Raw genomic sequence first — 22,900 nt, 5'->3', positions numbered from 1 at the left:
ATATTTATAATATTATAAATATATTTATATTTAGTTATATATTATAATATATAAATATATTTAATTATATTATAAATATATTATATATAAATATATTATATTATATTATAAATATATTTATAATATTTAATTATATATATATATAATTAAATATTATAAATATATTTATATTTAGACACTATAAGACACTAAATATTATAAATATTTAGACACTACACGATAGATATCAAAAAAAGATTTTCTTCAATTATACTGCAGGTATATATTTAAATAATTGCAATTGTTCAATGCCAGATGGCATTTATAACTTTTCTTAAAACAAGGGAACGGAATCAAAATCTACAAATTTCTTCTTCAGTTCACCTCTTTACGACTGCTGTGTTAAAGTTTGAGTTATAGATGCTTATTTAGTACGAAAATGGCTTTCTTCAAATGAAGTATCTCATATATAATATATATGAACTTTGTAACATGATGCGTTCTTAAACATATTATTCATTAGGCAATTCAAGTGAATAAGTTAAATAATAGGATTAATAAATGAATAATGGATAAGTTAATTAAAGTAGCATTAATAATGTATAACATCATGTGCATTTTGAAGCTCAAGTTTCTTGTAAGCAAATAAGAATTCTGTCATGACTCACAAATTGCAATTTCATGCCTCGCGTAACGTTAATTCATTAGAAGTAACATTAATACTATGTAAGGGGATGTTTTAATTCTTTGTCACATAGCATAACTAACTACTTTTTCAACTAAATACATTTAACAGTATTAATTGGTAAAATTCTTCCTTTGTTTGGCACGAATTTCAAGTGAAATAAATGCCCATTTTTTTTAAGGTCATTGTGAAACAAAAACTGAATTATGCTTAACACTTGGTGTATCTGTCTGTTAAATCGCTCTTCGTATAATTATGGGATTTTCAACTTTTATTTTACTTTGAAATGTTCAAAATGTTTGACTGATGGATTAACTGTAAACATGTAAAATCAAATTTCAAATACATAACAGTTTAAAAAAATTCTCATAACTTCCTTAAACATTGCTGTTGTTATTATACTACCCACAAATACAGTAAATATTAGAGTATTCAATTAATGTTAAGTGAATTAATGAAATCATGTTATCTAGAAAAATGTTGAAATTTTTCACTGTATTTAGATCTTAACTGTAAAAAGCAAGTTTTACAGTAAGAGTATGTTATGTATACGTACTTACTTATATACTTTATATAAGTAAGTAAGTATATAACGTTACTTATATAAAGTATTAAAAACATATTTTTATCATTATCTTCAAGAAATTTAAAATTCTGTTAATCAATTTTTTAGGTTTTTTTTACAGTTCTAGATATCTATGCCTATTAATGGATTAAGAAGTTGAACCTCTTAATGTCTTTTAATGGCTTTTAGTACTAATGGTTTTCTTTTGTGTATTAGCTTATTAGTGATAATTGACCATAAAAAATTATAGTTATTAAATATATTAAATTGTACTTTATTTTGTCATTTGTTTCTTCAGTTTCGTTTAATTCTTTTGAAGTATCAAAATTTTATCAAAGTGAAACTTTATCAAAAAAATAACTTTATAAAACTTTATAAAAAATTTTATCAAAGTGAAACTTTATCAAAAAATAACTTTATAAAACTTTATAAAAAATAACTTTATAAAAAATTTTATCAAAGTAAAAGAGTCAAAATGAAACTTTTCTGTACAAAGCGATGCTAAATGCGCATTCCTTTATTCTTAGGTGAATTATACTTCTTCAAGAAATTTTCTGTGATATCTTCGTAAATTTTTATGCGAAGGTTTTCAAATCAAATTAAATTTTCAAAGACATCCATTAATTTAATTCACTAAATTTATGACTTAATACGTTTTTAACAGTTTAAAAAATCTCATAAATTACTTAAACATTGCTGCTGCTATTAAGTATTAAATTAAATTAATGAAATTAGCTTCTATAGAAAATATTGACATTTTTCACCGTGTTTAGATGTTAACTGTAAAAAGCTAAGTTTTACTATTATAATTATATAAAGTACTAATAACATATTTTTATCATTACCTTTGAAACTGGAAATAAGTAGTATCAAAAGAGTTTCTTCAATAAATAAATAAATAATAAAATTCTCGTAATTTTTATAGATAACTGACTAATATTTTCATTCCTTTAAACAACCTCTAGAATTCTCATGTGTGTTTACTTAAGTTTAATTCTAGTTTTCATTATGGTACTTAGAAGCTTGGAATTTGTTTAGTAATTGAGAATAATTATAACCAAATAACCACCGGAGTCCTCTTTAGTGTTATAAAGTCATTTATTTCACGAATGAGCTAGCATTCAAAACGAATAATAATATATTTACAATATTTGACAAATTAACTTATTTACACCGGCAAGAGGAAAATTCAAACATAAATTTACAAATTTTTCAGTCCATAGAGGCTTATTTAGGAAATTGAGAATCTTATTCTCCTCAAAGAGATTCACAGTTTAAAGTCTACCGAAATATTCTCACTGTTAAAGTCTACAGAAAACACTGAATGAATTGATGGAAAACGGTGACACTTTACCTTGTTGCAGACATGCTTGAGCGATGAAAATTGCGGACCTTGTCGATGACACAGATGATGAATATTTCGCCGCATGGCTTGATGATGCTTGGTACTATTTCACAAGAAAAATTAATGTCCGAAGATGGCTACCAAAGCTTCACTTGCCGATGATTTTCAGCCTTTTAACTTCTTCCCAGGTTCATAAATAAATAACTTTCCATAGAAAAGCTAACAAGCTTACGCATTTTATCAAAGGAAAAGAAGTAATTAATTTAATTAAGAATTCTCGGCTGTAGTTCGATAAGAAAAGCTAATGAAACAATTTTTACAGCTTTTGGAACTTAAAATAATATGAGAAATTGTGCAATATTCATGAATCTTCCTAGTGCAAGACCTAGAATATCGAAAAATTTTGACCAAATATTAAACAAAATTACTAGGTTGCTTATCAATAAATTTCTCCTCAACAAATAAATTAGTAAGGTTTAGAAAAGGTGACTAAAATTTAATATATAAGCACAATTTTATATTTGTAACTTAAATTTCGGCTATGAAAATTTTAATACAAGAAGTTGAATTATTCAAATTCGCTTAAACTTCACTTAGTTTTGCATATAATAAAAAATATTTGAATTGAGTACTTATCATGAATGAATTTAACATATTTTAGAATTTAATTAAAGTATATATTCCTAATTTTGAGCTCCTCTTGTAAGCTCCCTTTTCATATCTCTCTAATGGCAAAATAATTCCGCAGCTCCATAGTAACAAATGTACTTTCTTTTAAAGATATTGGTCTCAATCAAATTGAATAAATTAAGTTCTCTGACCTTATTTAGAGATTCAAATCTTAATTTCAAAATTCCTCTTAAAAATTTCGAATTTGATAAACTTCTATGCTTAGAAGTATATGTATTTTACGGAATTTGCTTCTGAACTCGAATTTTAAGAGTGTAATATGAAATAAATCTGTGCAAAATTATTATAAGGATTTCGATAAAGAGAACAAAAGAATGCAATGTGTATTTTAAAGGTGTATATTTTCTATTTAAATATCATTCAATGTCGCATGAGTTCAATGTATCATTCAATGTAGAATTCACAAGTTAAGCACAAAATAGTTTTACAATCATTTCATATATAATAACACCATGAATACAATATGAAGAGTTTAATTTGATGTTTCTTTGTAAACATTTGAAATCTTTGAGAAAAGTATATGTTATATTACTTTGTAATTCTTTCCAGTTGACGCTTAAAAAAGAGATAATGGACCCAAATATATTTCTTCGAATTTTCGTAACGTATTTTGATGCGTATAAAACTTATTTTATATGCAAAGAAAGGCGAATTTTAGCTAACTTTTTAGTAAAAGATGTGTTTTCATGAATTGTTATTTTTATGTAAATAATTAATTAAGGTTTGTAACTTATGAATCATAATCTCCAATTAGTTAATTTTAAAGTATATAATATGTGACTAGCATATGTGTATAAACCATCTTTGTGTATAAACCATCGAATATATATATATATATATATATAATATATATAAATATATATAAAAGCTATATATGCTTTATACTCTGCTTTGTGCCTTATGTGACTGACATATTATATAAATGGCATATAACTGACATTTATATGCCATTTATATAATATGTCAGTCACATAAGGCACAAATATGTATTTTTACATATTTGTGCATACATACATATATTAAATATGTATGTATGCACAAATATGTAAAAATACATATATTATTAAATTATATATTAAATACATATATTAAATAAATATTTAATATATGTATTTTTCATGTGAGTTAACTTTTCACATTACACAACGGTCAGATTAATTAATTTTTTTCGTGCAATAGCAAGTCTTCCAGCTCTAAAATTTGGCAGTTTTATCGCGCTTATACAGTTTTTCCAATTTTACCAGGCAAATTTCTTATTGTTTATGTAGTACTATGTTACAACATTTCGTGGAGCTACAGCTCCTGGTAACTTTTTAGCAAGGTTGCTGCAATGTTCCTACCTACTACTATTCTTTCAAATCTTTTTGCAGCATTATGCGCAAAAGTTTTTGGTCTTTCGTCTAATTACCAGTTCACTTTATATTTTCTTTTCAATTAATATATATATATATATATGTAACTGGCATTTGATAGAATTTAAGCATTTTTAAATTTGTGTATCATATTATATTCTACGTTGTAGATTACATATGTTCTTAACGATAACTAAACTAAACAGTTTTTCTCGGAAATGGAAAAATACATGCGTTAAAATGTTTTCAATATACATCATATCTTACATTATTAATTAACTATATCTATATTTATATATTTATAAGAAATCTAGAAAATTTCTATTTTTACCTTCATAAAAAATAAAGAATGATAGAGTTAAAAATAACCGTAATAAAATATTTCTTACAATTAAAAAACAAGCAGCTTTCAGAAAAAAGAAGAAACTTATTCTTAAAAGAAATTTAAACTATTACTGTTAAATATAGAAAGAAAATTTAATTGCTGAATTTTTTATAGCATTTCTATCCATAAAGAGGACACTCAGACTAAATGTTTTATTTGATGACACACGTTTTTTAACTTTAGAAATATATATATTCTATCATTCTAAGCACTTCTGTTGTTATTTAGGTTAATTTTGAAATATTTATAAAATCTTTTATACCAGTATGCCTTTTCAATAAGAGTATTTTTTATGTATATATTTTAAGGAACTAAATTTAGGAAAATTCGGTTCATGTGCTGGGCGTGATTTTTAAAGGAGATTCTTTTTAATTAAATTCGATAAATCAATTCATTTTATCTTGATAGCAGTTATTTTCTACAGATCTTGACTGCTGCAATATTTTCTAATAATCGACAAAGTTCTCGACATTTGTAAAATTCAATTCAGGAGTTAACTTATCTTTATCTAAAGAAAGAATTTAAAATAAAAACTAAAAGCTTATGATGCTGTACGAAATAAAAAAAATGATAAATTTTGTGAATTATGACTTTGTATGAGGACTTCAGTTTTAACACTCCATTTTAAAGTTTTTAACAAACTTTAATGAGATAGCTATCCGAATAATAGTAATAAAATAGTTAACTATGAAAATCCTTTCTTACTTCTTAAGTATTAAAATGACTATATTTTGAGACATTTCTTTTTTTGTGAAGCATTCATACATTTTTTAATTGATAACTTTCATAATGTTAATAGCAAAATTTTATGTTAAATTAATTCATCCAGCAATTATTGTTGCAAAATAATTTAAAATATTTTATTATTTTAAGAAATGGGAAATTAAAAACCTAAGATAAAGGAAGGCTACATTTAAATTATATATATATATATTTGTAAAATAAGTATAAGTTAATGGTAAGCATTTGCTGATGTGATAACTGATGCACTGATGTTGCATGAAATGCTATTTCTTCTTGAAGAAATCAGATGTTTTTTAAGTTGCATATCACGATTTTTTTAAAATTCATTTTGAAATATTATATCAATCTTTCGGTTAAGCAACTTGAAGGAAAAATTGTTATCTACAGAGACTGTTTGTACATTTTTTAGGCGACTTTGTTTTGTTATTAAAAAAAATCGCCTACTTGGAAAACAAAATTTTAACTCCAACTATATTTTCTAAAGTGTAAATTATCGTCTGCTGCTTGGCAGTTTTGTTTTCATGCAAAATGGCACTTTTAAAGAAGCGATGGACAGAAGACTATATCTGTGCTCTTTCCGAAGAAAATTATTCGTATTTAGTTATAAAAAAATGCTATTAAGTCATGATTTTTCAATATCTAAAGCAACGATAGATAATATTGTCAATAAGCAAGGGAAGAAAAACCTCAGATTTGGCTTCAGGAAGAAATATTGTTCAAAATACATATCTAAGTGAAAACCGGAATGTTTCGAGTATTGCAAGGATAAGAACTTGTTAAAAGAAAATCTAACTAATGTTAATGAAAATGTTAAAAGAAATGTTAAACTATGTTATGTGAAAATATATGAAATGTTGAACTAATGTTAAAAGAAAATCTGCGAAGTCAAAGGACAGTTGAATAATCAATAAAATGCTGATGTCAACTGTAAATAAAGGGATTATTGCTGATTTGAGTCTTAAAAGGGCTAGAAAACGTAATATGCATCTACTTTCTCCACGACATATCCCCTAAAGCAGAGTGCGCTGCAGAATTCTCTGTGAGAAACACTTATTCGAATAAAAATGGGAAAATGTTGTCACAATAGATGAATCTTGGGTATATTTAAAAGACTGCAATAAAAAAGGATCCGTTTATTATCATCAAATAGAAGGAAAAAAATTTAGAACATGGTCCAAAGAATTTAAGAATGTTTTTGAAATGTATTTATGACTGTTGTTGGTTTTTGATACAACGACCAATAAAAATGAGAGGCAGTGAAGAAATCTATTAAAGTCAACTCCACATATTACCAGGAACATATTTGATACCCAGATTTCAAATATGAAATACCTTCTCTTTACCCACAGTAGAAATGCATCAAGACAAAGTAAGCAGCCAAAAGTAAAAATCCAATGAGAAATTCATGGAAAAAATGGAACAAGATGCAGGTATCAAGACTCATATCCCCCCCCCCTAAATTTTCTGAAGTATCTGCCATAGAGTTTTGTGCTTTTGAACTTTTATGAAGCTAATTGTCCAAAGGTCGGCTTACAACTGTCTTTGGACTTTGGAGAGTTTTTAAAGAGAAATGGGATAAAAAACCTCTTTTAATACTAAAAAAGTCTTTATTGTCTTGGAAATTACGGTGTAGAAAGATAGTGAAGACTGGAGGTTAACAAATGGAACATATGAAATGCAAAATGTTTCGGTAAACTATCTCTGTAAATACAATGAAATTCGTCTAAGAAATGCGCGAACCTCTGTAGAAACAAGCAAAGTTGAGAATCATTATACTCCGTAACCATTGAAAATTTCCAAATAAAGAAAAGCAGTACTAATGCAATAATTACTTTTACCAGCAGTTAAGTAATAACATTTGCAATCGGATCTTTATTCACCTTCAATTTCATTCCTTGTTTAAAAAGGCATAGTGGAATTAAAAATACTGCTGTGAATAAAAATTAATATGTAAAATGGAAAAACCTTTTGGGTTATTACCTTGATTTTACTCTTAGAAAAATCAAGGTAATAATCCAAAAGTAATTATCAAAACAAGTATTGCTATCATCTTTGAATATTACTCAAAAAATTATCTGGGGTTTTCTTTCTGAAGTCTGTTTTTAAGTGTGCCTCGATTTCACTTAATTTCGACACAAGCCGAGCCTCGTTAAATATTTACAAACGTATATTACGAGTAGTTATGATGTTTTCAACAAACGCAACCAAAAAAAGCTTTTTATGTGTAACTAACTAGCTGTAGAGGAATAGTCTAAACTTCCAAAAATTTTTTATTCATAGATTTTTATGCATTAATATAATTAACGCAAAATGTATAGCTCATTTAAAAAGTAATATCGAAGCACATCTGGTAGATATTATTTCGTAATTTGATGAAAAATTAAATTTTCAAATGTTGTTTAGTGTAAAATAATAAAAATTTTGAACGTCAAGAAGTTAAGCAAGAATTTAAGACTAAATAAGATTTTTCTGAAATTTTCAACAATCCATCGAATAAGTTACATTAATTAATGCTAATTAACATTTATTATTATTTTTTTTTTTTTTAAATTTTTAGATGCTTTACATTTTTTACAGTATGCACTAGTTTATTCAGATCATTATAAAATAGTGTTGCAGAGAAGAATGCATATGTTCAATCTGTCAAGTTCTAGATTTTGCACATTTAAGTGAAAGGGTCAATTCCGGGTAGCTCGAATAAAACCAGTAAAGTTTACGAGGGTCATTATGTTTTCAACTAAAATACCATTATGTTTTCAACTAAATATGTCATTATGTTTTCAACTAAATGTGTTAAAACTCAATCTTCCTGTGCTGCACTTCTTTAGTTCATAAATTTAGCTACTTTTTTTTTTTTTTTTTTTTTTTTTTTTTTTTTTTTTTCCAAATTGAAAGAGAATCAAAGATATTATTTGCACTACAGCCTAAGTGGTTGATTTTGCCCTCTCATGTAAATATTTGTATGTTTTCATATGTTTAAGATACAGTCGCGTTTGTTTTCTGTAATTAGAAAAATTTAAATTAACAATACATAAAAGTTTAAATTAATGGCTAGATACTGGCTAATTTCTAAATGTAATTTGAATAAAGATGAAAAAAAAGAAAAACGCATTTAATTTCCAGTTTAGCATCTGATTAAAAATAAATTAGTTGCTTTTAAAAATTAATATTTTTAAGATTTATTGAAAGAAAAATTGATAGCCACACATTTGTAACATGTGGACATTTACCCTTTCAGAAAAAAGTAGGTACATTTTTCAACAAAATAGTGTAAATAAATAGTCTTTTAATAAATTTCAATTATAGTGAAATTCTTCGTATTCTATTAATATGATTTTTGTTTAAATGGTGTAAAGCAAATGAATGGGAAACTTTTATAAAAGGAAGTTTCATAAAAGGAGTTTCATGTTTTTATGCAGTTTTATTCTTTATTTTTTTTTATGAAGGGAAGCTACATTATTGCTTGATGAGTTGTTATTTCTTATAAAGCCTCAGGTTTGGTAAACAAACATTCTAACAAACTTGACCAATGAGGAAGATCTCACTTTATCTCATATTGTGGCAAATTTTTATTGGTGGCTATGAATTCTTCAAGTTTCGCGAAGACAGCATTTTCATAGCATTATACAGAAATCTTCTTCACTGTTAAAATCAAGTCTTCTAAGGCTGTTTATTTTATAAAATGTTGTTATAACTGCTAGAAGGGAAACTCGTTCTTGCATTTAATATATTAATTTTAAAATATCGTAATATATTACACACAAGTTTGCAAAACTTTCTAAACTTGTTATAGACCAAATAGTGAAGAGGAGAATAATATATATGTGGTTTAAAACTGCCTTTTTAACATTCGAAACTCAGAGTTACAGAGTTACTTAGAGTTATTACCTTAGGTAATATAATAAAGGGGACTCTTTTATACAGTTATTTAAAATTTAACTAATAATTCATAATGTCATTTAATTACGATGCCTGTAAGTCTATAATTTAAAAGTGGTAAATATGGCTATGCAGAAATATTATAATAATACCTTACTGAGATACAGGCTCTTCAGCTGATAATTTTAAGGTTTTCAAGATAAAATATTGCCTTTATCAAAATATTTCATTTTCCGAAGCTAACAGATCTACAGAATGTGAAATAGTAGACGTTATACTTATTTTCACCAGTTTTCTAGTAAGTGCATTCATTAAATAAATAATCAAGACGTCCTAATAGTCTTTTAGAAAGATTCATGAATGAACACTGTTGCATAAAACTTCAAAAACTTAATACGCAGTTTATGAAAACTACTGACGTCCATAATTGTATAGTGCAGGTTCAGTACCCTGAAATTTAGATTCAGTACTCTTTAAACTGAACAAGCTTGGAAAAATGTAAGATCGTAATTTTTCATATTAGGGTAAAGCTTTGTTTTATATTAATAAGTAAAATTAATTTAAACTTACTTTTGAAACCAATTTTAAAAGTTAACTTTAAAATCTTATTTAAAAGTAAAATAAAGCATCAAACGTTAATTTTCTATATTATATATCTTCTTAAATCTAGGTATTCAAATTTAGCTACAAGAATTTAGAATATAGACAGGAAAAGGAATAAAAGATATATTCTTACTGCTTGTTTTCTGAGAAGTAAAAGGCTCGAAAATCATCGTACAGTTCTTGAAGTTCAGTTTCATTTGGAGGAATCGTCTGATACGACGTCTAGTGACTTAGATGAGATATCGCTGGAGACAGAATCTACTCTTACTGGTGGGGAGATGCCAGCATTAATGCAGGGTGGCATAACTGCCGACCCCAGTAGCGCATGGTCAGGCAGGCTCGGAAAAGCTGCCGGGACAAAGGTAGGTTTGTACGGGCCTAACGATGGCAGAGCAGCCGCGAACGGCACTTGACCCAGTCCTCTATGTAAATGATGATGCAGGGGTAAACTGAAGACGCTCGTCGCAGCCTGTGGCGGTTTCGAACCGACAAATAGGTGTGGAAAGTCCGCACCGGTCATGACCGGGTTGAAAGTCATAGCCGCCGAAGTGTAGGTGGGATGCCAATTAGCCATGCTGAGCTGAGGAAAGGTCGCCAGCGACCTAGATGCCAGCATAGGTTGAGGTATCATAGGTTGGTGTCCTTGCAATGCACCATGTGTTCCGACAAGTCCACCGTTTTTGATGTCAGGACCTATGATATTTTCGATAGTAAATGGCTGTTTGTAGGTAGTGGGCACACTAGATGAAAGTAAAGTCTCACCCAGAGGTTGCAGATGGCTGGGAGCTGCAGCAAGAGCTGTCAATCTCATCTTTGCATGTTCCTGTACAGCGGCCTGGGTGGCCGTTTCGAAATGTTTGAGGTCCGCAAGTGCTGCTGCTGTAGCATCTTTAGCTTGTTTGCTTAGTTTGAAACGCTTTCGGCGTCGTAGGTAGCTGCCGTTCTCAAACATATCACCACAGGCCGGATGAAGTGCCCAGTAGCTTCCCTTTCCGGGACGGTCCGGCCTTCGAGGTATCTTAATGAAGCAGTCATTAAAAGACAAATTATGCCGCAAACTATTTTGCCATCGTTGAGTGTTCTTTTGGTAATATGGAAATCTGTCCATTATAAACTTATAAATATCACTTAGAGTTAGCATTTTTTCACTTGAGCTATTGATGGCCATAAACGTCAAAGAAATATACGAGTACGGCGGTTTCTGCTCGCCGTACGTGCTGCGTCCGGGCCTCGGCATGATTTTGGCCCTCCTCAGTAAGGCCGACGGCTCTTCCAGTCCATAGAGATCACGGCTGACGCTGAACAATCACCACCGCACTAATATGATTACTGCCGCAGAGTAACTCGGCGAACTTCCTCCCTTCTGCTCGAAGGGGGCAGGGCCGTCGTGGAGTCCTCAGGTACGGAGGGGGGATGTGACAAAAGGGGTGGAATAAAGTTGACGTTATAACACGAGTAATAACACACACGCCGACGCGAAACGCACACAAGAAAACAGCGCGCGCATACACCTTCGAGAAAACTTTCGGCCTGCTCAGCAGTTTACCGGCCTCTTTGCCGAATGGTTCGCCGTAGAGGTTCGGCAAACAACTTAGGATACGCCCTTCTGCCCCCGCCCATAACGCGCAAATGAAGAACCGCCTATTGATGAGCTTTTGACCAATGAGCATAGCAGAGGGAGTCATGGTGAGTAGAAGCAAAGCCAGCCTCCTTTTTTTACTACAGTTCTTTTCTAACTTTCCTTTCGGAGCGATATCTCATGGCCCATGAAGGACAATTTCTTGTAATTTGTTAAAAATATCGTTTTAATTTTGGATGAAAATATTATCTTATTAGAAAACGTAGTACAGAAGTAAAAATAGAAAAATGTAGTACAGAAGTAAAAATAGAAAAACGTAGTACAGAAGCGTATTATTTTACTTCCATTTGGCAATACAATTTTAGGTTTTACGGTTGCTCTAAATGCAAATTAATCAGAGAATAAATACGAAGTACATTAAATAGTAAATGATTTATTATTTGAAAATTTAAAAAATTCCAGTAAGTTCTTGTAACATGAATTTGTAAGGTATTTTTAAATGAAACGAAACAAATTTTTATGAATATTAATGCAATAATAATATTAGAATTAATACAACAGAGGTATATTTAATATAGATGCATTGAATACTATATAAAGCAATCATATGCGAAAGAGTTAGTTTTTATGTAATAAATACAACTACAATGCTAAGAGATACCTGACTTGTATTCGACTACCTATTGAAGAAGGTTATAAGGGAGGTATAAAGTAGAAGGCTGTGCCTGAAGAATTTTTAGCGTTCGTAAAATTAAAAATTGCTCTGAAATGTACATTTATGAATGAGCTTAAATGTATTGAAAATTATCAAGTTATTACTAATGCAAATAATAATACTGTTGCCAGAATAGATAATAATGAAGACTGCACATTTAATATTGATGTATGCTGTTTCAAATAAATAAAAAGTAACTCATAAGAAAGATATCTGTTATCGGAAATGCAGTCTATAGGATACCTAGGCAGTTTATAGAATGCTTCGCTTTTTTAAAGTATGAAAAAAAGGTTATGGTAAGGCTATTATGTAAAAACCATCCATTCCTCAAAAATGCAAATATTATTTTAAAAAAATAATAAAAAGCTGCCAAAAAACTTTTATTCTAAATACGTTAAAAAAAAAAAAAAAAAAGGTGAGATGATATAGGTACACCATAATACATTTGTATTCTTTATTTTACTGGAAATCAATAAGATCTGCCTGACAACGAGATTTAATTTTTTAAAAAATCATAAATCTTACATTAATGCCCTTTTGAATATCTTTACTTTTTTTTGGGAGGGGGGTAGGACTCACAAAGGTGGATGTTCAGTTCATTATCATTACGTGACCTTTTTGTGTTTGCTTTCAACATTCTGCCCCGTCCTCCGTGTCCAATAGCCAAATGAGTTTCGGAAGTGAAATAACTCAATGTGAAATAACTCTCCGTGAGGTAATACTATATAGTACTTACGCCCTCTTTAACAGTATAAATGAGTTTACTTTTGTTTTCCACAAATATTACATCATGGTCGATTCAGCAACCAATAGTCAGGTGGTTTCTTGTTAGTAGTTATTTTGGAATTTTTTACATCATTTATTAACTTCTGGCAAGTAGTTTCGGTTATTCGAAGCGAATCGGAGATGTATTTCATACTCTATCGGTTTGTCATTTGGCATTCTATGGAATGCTTAGGCAATGTCTGAAATATTTAATCGTTTCATACATGCCGGTCGGTTTTCGGCATTCTATAAAACGCCTAGGTATTGTATAGAACGCCAGACTTCAGTGCATAAGAAATACATAAATGAAGTACTTAAAATTATTAAATTAAAATTTTCTTAATGATGGAGTACGTGACTTTGCAGTTCTTCCGATTATCTTTATTATTTTAAATTGTAATGTAACCTAAAGATGTCATTTCTTAATATTTTATATAATTTTCTAAGCGTTTTAAAAGTATTTTTGATCAATCATTCTAGTTTATCAATTGCTTGAGATTTATTTTTAAGTCTTTTTTTTTAATACAATGCATTTAAGTTTTATCAGTGCAAAATATTCTATAATTCAATATGTATATTCGATAATCCACTATGTTTGATTTTTCATTTTTAAAAGTAAATCAAAAGTAGTCACACTCTTATGTGCTCTTTATTACGTACTATTTATATATGCACTATTTATACATGTACTCTTTATTAAGTATACTTACTTTATTCGTTAAGTATTCGTTTAAGTATGCTTACTAGATTTATATATAACTTTGTTCTAATACAGGTATTCTGACGCAAGATCGGACTTTTTCTGAAATGACATGCAGATTTTTTTTTCTATATTTCAATTCTATGACTCATTATGATTAAATATTAAATTTGAATTAATTGAGTTATTAATAAACATATACTAAATTCAGTTAACACTGAGGAGCTAAAAGTTTGAGACAGAATTTTTTAAAAACTTCTGCGAGTTTTACAAAACGTTGTATTTTGGCATAACTTGAGTCGTAGACTCGAAATATCGGAAAAAGATACGTATGTCATTTCAGAAAAGTACGATTATGTCCAACTACCTATGTTAGAACAATGGCATATATAAACAGTCTAAATCGACATAGTCTAAGTCGGGTTAGCTAATCTAATACATAGCCTTCAGAACTATCAATATATTGCTACTACTTTTTGCCCAACCTTTGCAATTGCTTTTCAATGAACCATGATTTCCATTTTGTCATGGATGTCGTCTCCAATGTTACCCCGATAAATTAGTAATTGATTGTGCATCGTACATTTTCCGATCGATGTTACCTGAAACAAAGAAGATCTATTTTAAAATGATATGTGTTGGAAATTTAAAATTGAATTGATGTAATTAAAAATGTGATTTCTCTTAAACATAACCAAGCATTCCTCATTTTCTTCAAATAGTTAAACTTCAGCTGTTTTTCATTTGTGATAACACAGATGTTTATCCTTTACTTTGAATTATCTGTATAACTGGAATGATATTCTTTATCAAAACTTACATGTAGAGTAGCGAACACAATTCCATAAATTTAGAAGATTTTATTTATGTCAGAATCAAGATGAGGTAAAATGCATTTTTTGGCTATATTCTTATGATTTAAATATTATACAAATCTCTCGTGATTTGTGATTAATTCATTTAAAATTGCGCAGGTAATTAGAATTGGTATTACTGTTATTTCCTGTGACTATAACATTAAGAACTATTTAAGAATACATCGTTATTTCTTATAACTGTAAAACTCAAAGAGGATTCTTAAAGAAACTGAATCGTTTTCTTTCCGCATTTGTGGTAAATTAAAAAAATTTCCAAAACGAAAATAAATTTTGCACTACCTAAATGATTAAATAATCCCTCAAAAACTAACCATTTAAAACAAATTTTTGTTTAACTTAACATTAATTGACAATATCAGGAACAATACCTTTTAAACACTAAAAAGATTTAATCTCTTTATAGCATCGAAGAACTACTACAAATCATAACCTTCTTTATTCAGAATTTAAAGAATGTAACTTATATGCGCTTATGAACATGAGCTACGTGAGATAGATATAATGACCTAAAGTATGTGTTTCAGTCAAGCCACTTCAAAAATCGTTATTACATCAAACTGAGCATTTTAGTGTGGAAGTGTGTAGAATGTTTCTGGCTTTCATCTCATGGTTACGCATAATTACACATTTTCGATAAAGCACCACTGTGTGAAGAAACTGTCAACGAGTTTTATAGGAAATAATTTATTGCACACATCTCGCCGGCACTCATCCTCAAGGGTGGACAAGAAAAGACCCTTCTTCCAGAAGGTGTCGAAATTCGACGCGGACACATTGAAATTCGAGTCCCTATTCGCTCAGCAAACACGTTTGATAATAATGAAATGTAATAATAAATAAATCCACTTCCTACCCCACAAAAAGTGAAACCTCGTGTTGTTTGGAGACCCCATTCATGACAATAACAGAAGAGTCAAGTCAAATGTTGACAAAGGGACAATACCGGAGCTGTGGGCCTTTTCGGATGAGGCCCTTCAACCAGATCAAAAGAACGTTTTCTGTTCAATGATCGAAGGGGGAAGAAGCAGGGTACTCAACATCAGATGCTAAGAGGGCCTGGTTCTTGGACGTACAATGGCCAGTTCTTGGGGCATCGCCTCTCCAGCGCGCTCGATTTTTTGGCTGAGGATGGCTATGATTTCTCGCATTCATTGAAGCTGGGGATGGGGGATACGGAGGGGTTAAAGAGTGATAGTTTGGTAAAATCACCCGGCACGCACTTCTTTTGCGGACTATTGAATAATCGAGGGGGTTCGTAAAAGGGCGTAATTCCCACCCCCGAACATTAAAGGGAGCGACAGGCGTGAAGGAGTGGAGAAGGGGCGTTTGTTGGACACTTTTTGCCTAATAATGCTGGCTATTATTAATATGTTTTTGTATGGGTATGGATTGGATTGTGTTCTGGAGCAGACCCTTGTCGGTTTTTGTGAGAATAGAAGAAAGTTTTAGGTCCGGGGTGGATTTGGAAAGATTTGCTCACTGGAACTGATGCTTATTATTTGTCCTTTTGTCGGCGGTTTCTGCTCAAGCATTTGAGGGAAAGAAGCTGAGTATTTATTTATTTTTCTATTTCCTGGGGATTATGGTGACAACAGAATAAAACGTTCACTAGATACTAGCACGCGTTCGAATATCAAATACGAATATGAAAAATAGAAATTTTGTTCAAATTGCCTTAGTCTGTTGACAAATTGTCACTTTAGCGACTGCTTCTCTCTTAATTAATTCATTTCTCTGAGCGATGATGTGGAGGTAATTGCAAAGGTACTCCGTAATTCAAACGCCTTGGTCCTTAGTCTGTATAACAAATAAATTACATTGTTATTCCAAATCCAATATTCAAGTGAAATTCGTTTTCTCACGTGAATGAATAAGATGATTGGTGAAAAATTAAAGTTCACACTGACCGTTTATTATTACCTAAATGTATTAAGAATTTTGAAACAGAAAACTTTTTCAACTTTCCGCTCGTTTCCTATCCGCCTTTTTACCCCTTAAATTATCTATTAGTTGAAAAAAGCAATGGGAATACCCGAATCATGACTTTTATCTGTGTATAATTATGAGATTCGAAAGGAGATTCGAATAAGCAATTCAAAAAGTAAGCTCACTTGATTTTTTATTCATTTGAAAGGGATTGAAAAATTTAAGAAAAATCAAGTGAGCTAACTTTTGAATTCCTTTAATTAATTCAAAAACGGGGAGATCATTTAAATGACCGAAATTATTTTAGTTACTATTTACACATTTTTATAACTTTAACTCTGCCTAATGCATTATTTCTCAAACATTTTTTGTCTGTGCACACGTAAAAAAGGTTTAACATTGGTATTTCCTCCCATACTTTCGAACTGCTGAAAGTATGCTAATATTAACAAGAAATTGTTGCAGTTATTTGCACTGCAGTAAATTTATAAAAGAAGATTATGATTAAAATAATTCAGTTATTTTTTACAAGACTGACAATTTTCAAATATTACTGCGCTTCTAAAATTACGTAAGATCTAAATTTAATAAAGATATTCCTGATAATTTTCTGAAATATATATTTTTTTATTTTAAGGAAATACATTTGAAATTGGTACGTGCAGTTCTTGAGTTTGCATCTTAAAATGGATATTTTTGGTTTTAATTCTTACTTATAATATCGCTGTTTGAAGAAGGAAGTAATGACAAGTGGCATGAAAATGTTTTTTCCGCAATATATGGAATGAATAATAGTTCTTTTCGCATTTAACCAGAACGCATTTAATTCGTTTTCTTTCATAATGAGTGTTCCTTATGTACCATTTTCTCTCCAGCTGTGAGTCCACCTCAACGTAGTGTGGTGGTAACTTCCTTTATGCCGATGGCCAGTATCATCTGCTGATGACTGAGCCAGCAGTAGATAGAAAACACGGGTTCACCGACACGCGGTGTGGGGTGTGGGCGTGGTCAATGACGTCACACAGAGGGCGGGGCCAAAGGCAACGTCATCACACTAGGAGGCGTGGTCACGAGTGGAGTTGAGGTGTTCGTAGACTACTGATTGAGTTGTAGACCTCCTGCTTTTCATTTAAAGTTAGTTTTTTTAAAATTGGCAACGGGGTCATGGTGTCCTCTAGGGATGAAAAATGAAAATAATCTATTTAGGAATTGCTCATGGCGTCCTCTAGGGACGAAAAAAGAAAATAATCTATTTTAGAAGTTTCTTTTTTTTTTTTTTTTAAATGTTGTATGATTCAAAATATAGAATTGAACCCTCAAACAAAATATCTCACCAGCTCAGTAGTTTGAAGATTTTAACCACTAAGCTGACGGGATACATTCAGATTCAGGTAAAAAAGCCTATATAAGAAAATGGAATTTGAATCAGCTCATCAATTGCAATTATGCCTGCCCCAGGAGAAGCCACCGTTGCGGTGTGTTTATACACTGTTTTATGCGTTATTTTATCATCCATCTATATTTTTACAGAATTTCATAAAATTCCTATTGATTTTACGCTACGTCTTAACGACAGTGGGAATTTATCATTATCCATATGAAGAATAATTCAATAGGTTATGAATATGAATTTATCGTATCAGGATCCGGCTCATGTTGCAAGTTTTGGTGGTGTTGAAGCTTTACATCGTGCTGCAGGAGGTAAAGTTTCCAGGAAAGAGATTCAAACATGGTTAGAGGGAATAGATGCGTACACGCTTCACAAGCCAATTCGCCGAAAATTTCCAACGAATAGAGTAATTGTGTATTCTATAGATCAACAATGGCAAGCTGATTTAGTGGATGTTTCACATTTACGTGATCATAATGATGGTTATCGATATATATTAACCTGTATTGACATATTATCCAAATATGCATGGGCTATTTCTCTGAAACAAAAGAGAGGAGAAGATATTGTGAAAGCGTTTCAAAAAATAATGAGCCAACGTAAACCAAAATTACTTCAAACGGATCAGGGCACCGAATTTAAAAATAAAGTGTTTATAAAATTTTTAAAAAGAAATCAAGTTCAACTTTTCAATACATTCAATACTACTAAAGCATCCGTGGTGGAAAGGTTTAATCGCACTTTGAAAACAAAAATGTGGAAATACTTTACGACTCGAAATACATATAAATATGTAGATGTCTTGGACAAATTAATAGAAAGTTATAATGCTACTTTTCATTCAAGTATAAAGCGAGCTCCCATAGAAGTCAATTCAGAAAATGAGAGTGATGTATGGTTTACCTTGTATGAAGATCATCCTTCTAACGTTTCTAAATGTATATTCGCTGTAGGAGATGTGGTACGTGTTTCCAAACTAAAGCTTACTTTCGAAAAAGGTTATGAAACCAATTGGACGGAAGAACTATTTGTGGTGACAGAGTGTGTTAAAAGACATCCAGCCGTGTATAGAATTAAAGATTTACTTGGAGACTCAGTAAAAGGAACGTTTTATGCACAAGAGTTGCAGAAAGTGAGACTGAAAGAGGAATATCGCATTGAAAAAATTTTAAAGAAACGTATGCGTAAGAAACAGACAGAATACTTTGTAAAATATCGCGGTTATCCCGACAAATTCAATCAATGGATTCCAGCTTCTAATTTACTCTCGATATAAAGTGTGAGAAAATATTGTATCCGAATCATTTATGAAAATGAGTTTCTACGTAACAGCTATGAATTATTTCCCCGAAAATAAAATTTCACATTTTATAACACGTTTACCTGTTCCCATTGAATTAAAAGGTATGTGGGAAGTTGGTTTGGTTGAATTGCTATATCCGCACACATGGCACAATGTGAATGCAGACAATAACTTAATTGGATTTGTTTTAGAGAAAGATGGTGAAATGTTAGGTCTTAGATTACCTCCAGGATGTTATGAAACAGTACCTGATATTTTAAAAGCTATTTATATTAAAGAACATCAAAACAAAATAATTTTTAATTATAACCCAGTAACAAAACGAGTGAAAATCAAAGTGAAAAATAACGCTAAAGTGATTTTACATGATGGGTTAGCACAAATGTTAGGTTTTGAACCTATGGAAATTACATCTACAGATGATAGTGCCGAAACTGTTGTAGAAAGTCCTTTTGCAGCCGACCCCTGTGCACATTATCGTGTATTAATGATATATACGGATATTGTAGAACCTCAAATCGTAGGAGATGTTTTAGCTCCTCTTCTTCGAATTGTAAGAGTAACTGGTAGCGATGGAGAAGTGGTGAGTGCACTATTTGATAGACCTCATTATTTACCTGTGAATCGGAAAATGATAGACACTTTGGAAATCGATATAAGAACGCATATGGGAGCATTTACGCCATTTGAACGAGGAAGGTCATACGTGAAACTTCATTTCCGTCAAAAATACTTGTCATAATGTATGTACCTTATCAGTGTTGTCAAAAATCTTTTGAAGATTATTATGTACAACAAACAGGACATGGATTGAATTATTATCAAGGTAATCTTTATCAGAGAGGATACGGATTAGGGGGTCTATTCAGATCCTTCTTTCGCGCTGCCGTACCTCTTATTAAATCAGGAGCCAAAGCAATTGGAAAACAAGTATGGCATAGTGGACTGAATTTGTTAAATGATGTATCACAAGGACAAGATGTAAAAGAGGCTGCTAAGCGTCGACTGAAAGAAGCCGGAAATATATTAACAGATAAAGCTGCTACTAAAGTGAAGAACATGATTGGTTCTGGACGAGTTAATAAAAAGCAGAAACGTAGGAAAAAGCGTACCATTTCTCACCGATCAAAGAAGGTGAAAGCACAGGATATTTTCTCTTAAAAAAAAAGTATGACTTCGTATATTCATCGAGACTCTCCCGTTTGCGTCAAATCTGAATTAGATTTATTTACCATTCCTCCTACGCAAACAGCTATAGAAAAAGGACAGTTTGTGGAATATCACCCTCTCGCAAATATACGAGATGGAGGACCTATCGAATTTAATATTTCTGGCAGTGGTGAAGACTATATTGATCTAGCTGCTTCTTATATACACGTGAAAGTTAAAGTAGTTAAGACAGACGGATCCAATCTAACAGACAAAGAACCGGTTGCCCCTGTAAATTTATTTTTACATTCTCTCTTTTCGCAAGTAGATGTAAGTTTAAATGAAAGAAACATTTCATCTGCGACAAATACCTATCCTTATAGAGCCTTCATCGAAACATTATTAAATTATGGGGAAGATGCAAAGAAAAGTTTACTCACCTGCGAAGGATTTTTCCAAGACACTTCACCTAATAAAATAGATGTCTTAGCTCAAGATGCGGATGCTGGACTAAAAGCTCGCGGTGAACTTATAAAAAACAGTCAAATTGTGGATTTGATAGGACAATTACATTGTGACATTTTTCAACAAAATCGACTCATGTTAAATTTAGTTGATGTGAAAATTAAAATGGTGCGTAGTAAATCTGCTTTCTGTCTAGTTTCTACTGAGAAAGATGCCGATTATAAAGTGATCTTGGATCATGCTTCTTTGTTTATCAGAAAAGTAAAAGTAAACCCTGGAGTCTCTCTCGGGCATGTAAAAGCGTTGGAAAAAAGTTCTGCTAAATACCCTATAGATCGAGTATTATGCAAAACATATTCAGTTTCTAAGGGAAGTTGGTCTTTTATGCAAGATAATGTATTTTTAGGATTGATGCCCAAGCGAGTCATTATTACTTGTGTAGAAAATGCTGCAATGAATGGACAATATTCAATGAATCCTTTTCTGTTTGCCCATCATCATGTCAACTTTATATCGATTTATGTAGATGGACAACCCGTTCCATGTAAACCAATGGATCTTGATTTCGAATCTAATCATTATGTGCGTGCTTACCACAGTTTATTTTCAGAATTTAATCGCGACAAAGGCATCTATTTATCTCGAGAAGAATTTGCGAAAGGACATGTGTTATATGCTTTCGATTTAACTCCAGATATGTGTGATGGATCTCATTTTAACTTACAGCAACAAGGCAATTTGCGAGTAGAAATTAAATTTGCTAAAGCTCTCTCTGTGACTCTCTCGGTGCTAGTCTATGCAGAATTTCAAAACGTGATTGAAATAACAAAATCTCGTCATGTACTATGCGATTTTGCTAATTAAGCAATGGACAGCCTTGAAATAAATAGAGCACTCTCTCAGAATGCAAAGACACGAAAAATATTTCTGGGAGTTTTTGCAAGTGATCGACTCCCTGTCGAGATCAAGAAATATCCAAGTTGCTTTACAGCTAATGTAGATCGTGCATCTGAATCCGGTAGTCACTGGTTAGCCTTTTACATTTCATCCCCACAGCATTTAGAATTTTTCGATTCCTATGGACATGACCCATCCTATTTTCCTGGACTGATAGCCAAGTATGCAGAACGATTTCCACAGATGGACTTTAATTCGATGACTCTCCAAACTAATGTAACGGCAGTATGTGGTCAATATTGCATATACTATTTTCATTGTAAATGTCGTGGACAATCTCTCAATGATATATTGTTATCTTTCATACCTCAACATATATCTAATGATATTAAAGTATATAATTTTGTAATCAAGAAATTTCATGTAAGATCTTTTTTCTATCAATAAATACTTAAACTTTATACATTATGTGTCTTGTCTCATTTAATATGGAATTTCCAAAGCTACAACATCCTTTCACAATGGTGATTTCGGGACCCACTGGATGTGGGAAAACCTATTTTGTACGAGAACTGTTAAAGTATAAAGAGGAAATGTTTTCAACGATTCCCGATAAAGTAGTATGGTGTTATGGAATTTACCAACCTCTGTATAATGATATACCGAATGTTACTTTTGTCGAAGGTTTACCAATTAAATATCAAGAATATTTAGGTTCCAACACATTATTCATCATAGACGATTTGATGAGCGAGTGTGGGAATGATAAACGTCTGACTAACTTATTTACAAAAGGAAGTCATCATTTAAATTTAAGCGTTATTTTTATCACACAAAACTTTTTTCACAAGGGAAAAGAAATGCGTGAAGTGACTTTAAATGCACACTATTTGATTTTGTGTAAAA

General features: G+C 31.0%; 2 protein-coding genes across 2 annotated transcripts; one reads left to right on the top strand and one right to left on the bottom strand.

Annotated features, from left to right (window-relative positions):
* Window positions 1–2,308: 2,308 nt before the first annotated feature.
* LOC118189776 (forkhead box protein B1-like) lies at window positions 2,309–11,891 on the bottom strand. Its single transcript, XM_085818141.1, has one exon. It carries the CDS (start codon window positions 11,462–11,464, stop codon window positions 10,421–10,423), a length of 1,044 nt encoding a protein of 347 aa, XP_085674267.1. The 5' UTR covers window positions 11,465–11,891; the 3' UTR covers window positions 2,309–10,420.
* An 8,762-nt stretch (window positions 11,892–20,653) lies between these two features.
* Window positions 20,654–21,961, top strand: LOC118189771 (uncharacterized protein F54H12.2-like). Its single transcript, XM_085817968.1, has 2 exons — window positions 20,654–21,206; window positions 21,294–21,961. Exons 1-2 carry the CDS (start codon window positions 20,654–20,656, stop codon window positions 21,959–21,961), a joined length of 1,221 nt encoding a protein of 406 aa, XP_085674094.1.
* The last annotated feature ends 939 nt before the right edge of the window (window positions 21,962–22,900 follow it).

The sequence above is a fragment of the Stegodyphus dumicola genome, chromosome 6, assembly GCF_044657685.1.
Source record: "Stegodyphus dumicola isolate Sdum_Otavi_A_Nest chromosome 6, ASM4465768v1".
Taxonomy (NCBI): domain Eukaryota; kingdom Metazoa; phylum Arthropoda; class Arachnida; order Araneae; family Eresidae; genus Stegodyphus; species Stegodyphus dumicola.
Note: the sequence above shows the minus strand (reverse complement) of the source record. Positions and strands in the feature narration are given on the sequence as shown.